Source organism: Hydractinia symbiolongicarpus, chromosome 12, assembly GCF_029227915.1.
Source record: "Hydractinia symbiolongicarpus strain clone_291-10 chromosome 12, HSymV2.1, whole genome shotgun sequence".
Lineage (NCBI taxonomy): Eukaryota > Metazoa > Cnidaria > Hydrozoa > Anthoathecata > Hydractiniidae > Hydractinia > Hydractinia symbiolongicarpus.
The window spans coordinates 20,074,062-20,077,666 of record NC_079886.1 but is presented as its reverse complement, the minus strand read 5'-3'; the positions used below and the strand labels follow the sequence as shown (position 1 = coordinate 20,077,666).

The 3,605-nt window shown below is 33.0% G+C and overlaps 1 protein-coding gene across 1 annotated transcript; it reads right to left on the bottom strand.

Moving 5' to 3' along the window:
- Positions 1 to 1,136: 1,136 nt before the first annotated feature.
- Positions 1,137 to 3,115, bottom strand: LOC130621896 (acid-sensing ion channel 1C-like). The gene has a single exon (XM_057437264.1). It carries the CDS (start codon positions 2,877 to 2,879, stop codon positions 1,491 to 1,493), a length of 1,389 nt encoding a protein of 462 aa, XP_057293247.1. The 5' UTR covers positions 2,880 to 3,115; the 3' UTR covers positions 1,137 to 1,490.
- Positions 3,116 to 3,605: the final 490 nt, after the last annotated feature.

Here is a 3,605-nt window from a genome sequence, read left to right as displayed (position 1 = left end):
TTTTATACTTATATTATTAATAGATAAATCAGGAAACTTCAATGGCATATCATCTTTTTTATTGTGCCTGTGAAAAAGTGTGTACTTTGTTTTAGAAATATTTAGGGACAGTCTGTTTGCCTTAAACCATTCTGCCAGCTTAGAGAGTTCATAATTGACTGTGCGAAATAATGTTTTTACATCTTTATGTGCATAAAACAGATTTGTATCATCTGCAAATAAAATTGAATGTAAAATATTCGAAGCTTTGTTTAAATCATTTACATATAAAAGGAATAAGAGTGGTCCTAATATGGAACCTTGTGGAACTCCACATATGATTGTTTTGTAGTTTGTACTTCCACCGTCAAAGGAAATGTACTGTTTTCTATTGGATAAATAACTTTCAAACCAGCGAATGTTGGAATTGCGGATAATTAAATTTTAATTTCACAATATAATGTTGGATTAGCTGGAAATTTTTTTGATCAATAAGATTTATTTATATATCTATAGTAAAATACTTAGTTACTACATCTCTTATTAATAATTTATTGCCGCAGTGTTGTTGGCTTAAAAATCATCATAGTGCGCTATTTTTTAATTATCCATGTCTACAAGCAGATGAATAATATAAAGGCTTAAATAATAGGTCGGATGGTGTTGTCAAAGGTTACTTATGTAGTAGGTCTAAATAAGTACAAAAATAGAGTAGAAACTTTAGAATGGTTAATGGTTTATGCCTACCGGACCTCTGGTTATGACGAGCGAGTATATTCAGTGTGATCAAACACTCAATTACATATAGGCGCCATGGATGAGCTATCTGCCATCCTCGGTAGCATATTGCAATAAGTGGATTGGCGATGCGCAATGTATCCCTGTTTGATCTTTAAACTTAGATAATTGTCTTCAGGCGGCAATACTTTAATATATAAATATTTAGTATCCGTGGATTGCACAATGAGGTCTCCAATTTGATTTTTCTTCACACAAATGCGAAAAAGATATGAATTTTTTTACATAATTTTTCATAACAGGTCAAGTTATAACAGTTCATCCTGGTGTTTACGTTTCACTCGCAGCTAGGATTTAAAAAATGCAAGCTATTATTTTGAAAAAAGACTCAATTCCTTTTCTTTTTTCCTACATGAATACGTTATATATTGATAAGTTACAACTTCATTCTGTTATCACCTTTTATTTGTCATTGTGGCATATTACAAATACAGTTTATTTTACAAACTTCGAATGAAAATTTCCTCGGAATTGTATAAGTTACCAGTTCATAAGCGATTCTAGTGAAGACTTTCATCATCATTAGTTTAAAATCTTCAAAGCATGTAAAACGTGTAAATTGCATTACTTTGGAAATACGTTACACTTGTGACTGCTGCTGTGGTTCGTTCGTTAGTTTAACTCACTGTTTAAATTAGTTTAAATTGTGTAATTTAATTTTATGCGAGGACGTCGGATTTAGCTATTTGTGACTGATATACTTCAGGAATGTTTTATCCATTTTTTATCCAAAAGAACACCTTTTGAAAAATAATACTTGTACCATATGCGCAGAGAACTAAAAGTTCAACTAAAGTCAATACTGAAACACCAGACCATAACCCAAGTTGTCCACCGATGTCGCTTAGTAAATTATGTATCATGTAGTACTCTTCATCTTCCATGACAACTGTTTCAGGCTTTTTGAAAGAGAAAAAGACTTCCAGCCTGTTCTTCTCAGAAGATTCAGTTTCATTCAAAGGAAATTTAGCCGATGATATGCTTAAAAGGTAGTTAATTTCCTCACAAGGAAATCGACATTCTCTCAGGCAAGACAAATTGTTGTGCATATAATCATAATCGACAGCTAAAACGCATGCTTCATCACTGGAATGACACCTTCTTTTGCTGTTTAAAGAAGGTGCCCAATATGGAGTGCAGTTACATTTCCTTATCATAACTTGATAAGAGCAAAGATCCATACACGTTTTTCTAGAATATTTTTTTAAAATTCTCTGATCATTATTTGGCTGCTTTCCCAAATCAGTTTTATAATGTGGTATACATGTTCTATTGTTAAACGGGTCGGCTCTTTTTCGAATTGTTTTTTCCATTGAAATAAGATGTGAAAAACCTGGTGAGAGGTAATGAGAGTGGGACAAAATGTCCTTCATAACATCCTGCTCACCAACATGAAGAATTATACCGGCCCTTTTTGCCAATGGCAAATAATAGTCCTTGAGACCTATATTTAATTCTAATGATAGAAGGGTATTAATATTAGTTTCAAAAGAGGTTAAAACAGGAACAGCTTTGTTATTACGGTCATAACCGCTGTTGAAAGAAAAACAATTGCCATATTTCCAATGCCAAAATTGTTTCCAGAATCTTGAATTCATGCAACTATGAAAGAAGTTCCATCGGCAGTCTAAAACGAAGTTTTCAAATAAATGCCCGTAATTTAACATCTGATTTCCTAGTTTGAAACTTATTGAAGAAAGCCATAAATCTTTCATAGGAAAGAACTGTCCAGTTCTGAGACTGTTACTAGCATTTAGTCCTCCATCAGTATCATTGAACAACATTTCAGCCTCCTTTTTTCTTATGGGATTGATATTGCAAACTGTAACAACAGGAAACGTTAACACAGCATCAGCAATTTGGTATACCTTCGTCACGACAGGTCTTTTTCTATATTGTATAACTAAAGGCGTTATTTGCAAATAAATTCCTATTTGGCAACCAATAATTGCAGTTACCCAGAATAACTTAAACCAGCGACCTCTTGCTAGCGCAATCTGGGTAATGCCATGAGCTGTTGTGTTTTTTGCAAATTGCAATATTATTTTTTTCATAGAAATCTTCTCGTATATATCTTCGGTGATTTCGGTCTTCGGTTCCATTTTCGAACTTTCTGTACGTCTTCTCTTTTTTCTTGTTATTGCCACTAGAAGGAAACAACATCCCGCGTTAAGCTGCTGTTTTTTGGATAAAAAAAGAAACTATTATATATACAGTTAAAAAGGCTTATTTTTTTTTACACCTGCTAGAAATGAAATAATTATTTTGATTTAAGTTAACAGGGTGATTTAAATTGGTTATATATATTCTACCCTTACCAAACCAGGCAGGTTTGGTTTAACATAGCACTAGGGAAAGGAGAGTCGTAAAGTATCCACGGTCCAAGAATTCAGAACTACTTTGTCTTAATACAAACTCAACCCGTAAGAATGTTTTGATAACATAAGAGATCCCTAATGACGTCACAGATGATGCTACAGATATTTAGGGAGATGGTAAACATGGGGACTGATTACCAATTACGTCATTGGGACTAAAATTAACGTCATATAACGTTACGTTACTTATTTTGATGATAGGATAAAAAACCACGCTTTGCCAGAACTATTGACGCTCTTATCATTAAATCTCGTGCATGTTTGAAATTATAAATATAGAAATTTTTGACTTACACACTTATACGTCTTCAAGTCAAAAATGACTCCTGAAGTGATGTACCTCCTTTAGTAACATCTTGGTAATCAGCTGGTAACAATTAGACACATAAAATATTTGAGTAATTCAATTCAACATCTTACAAAACTCCACACGGATGTAAAACACCTATT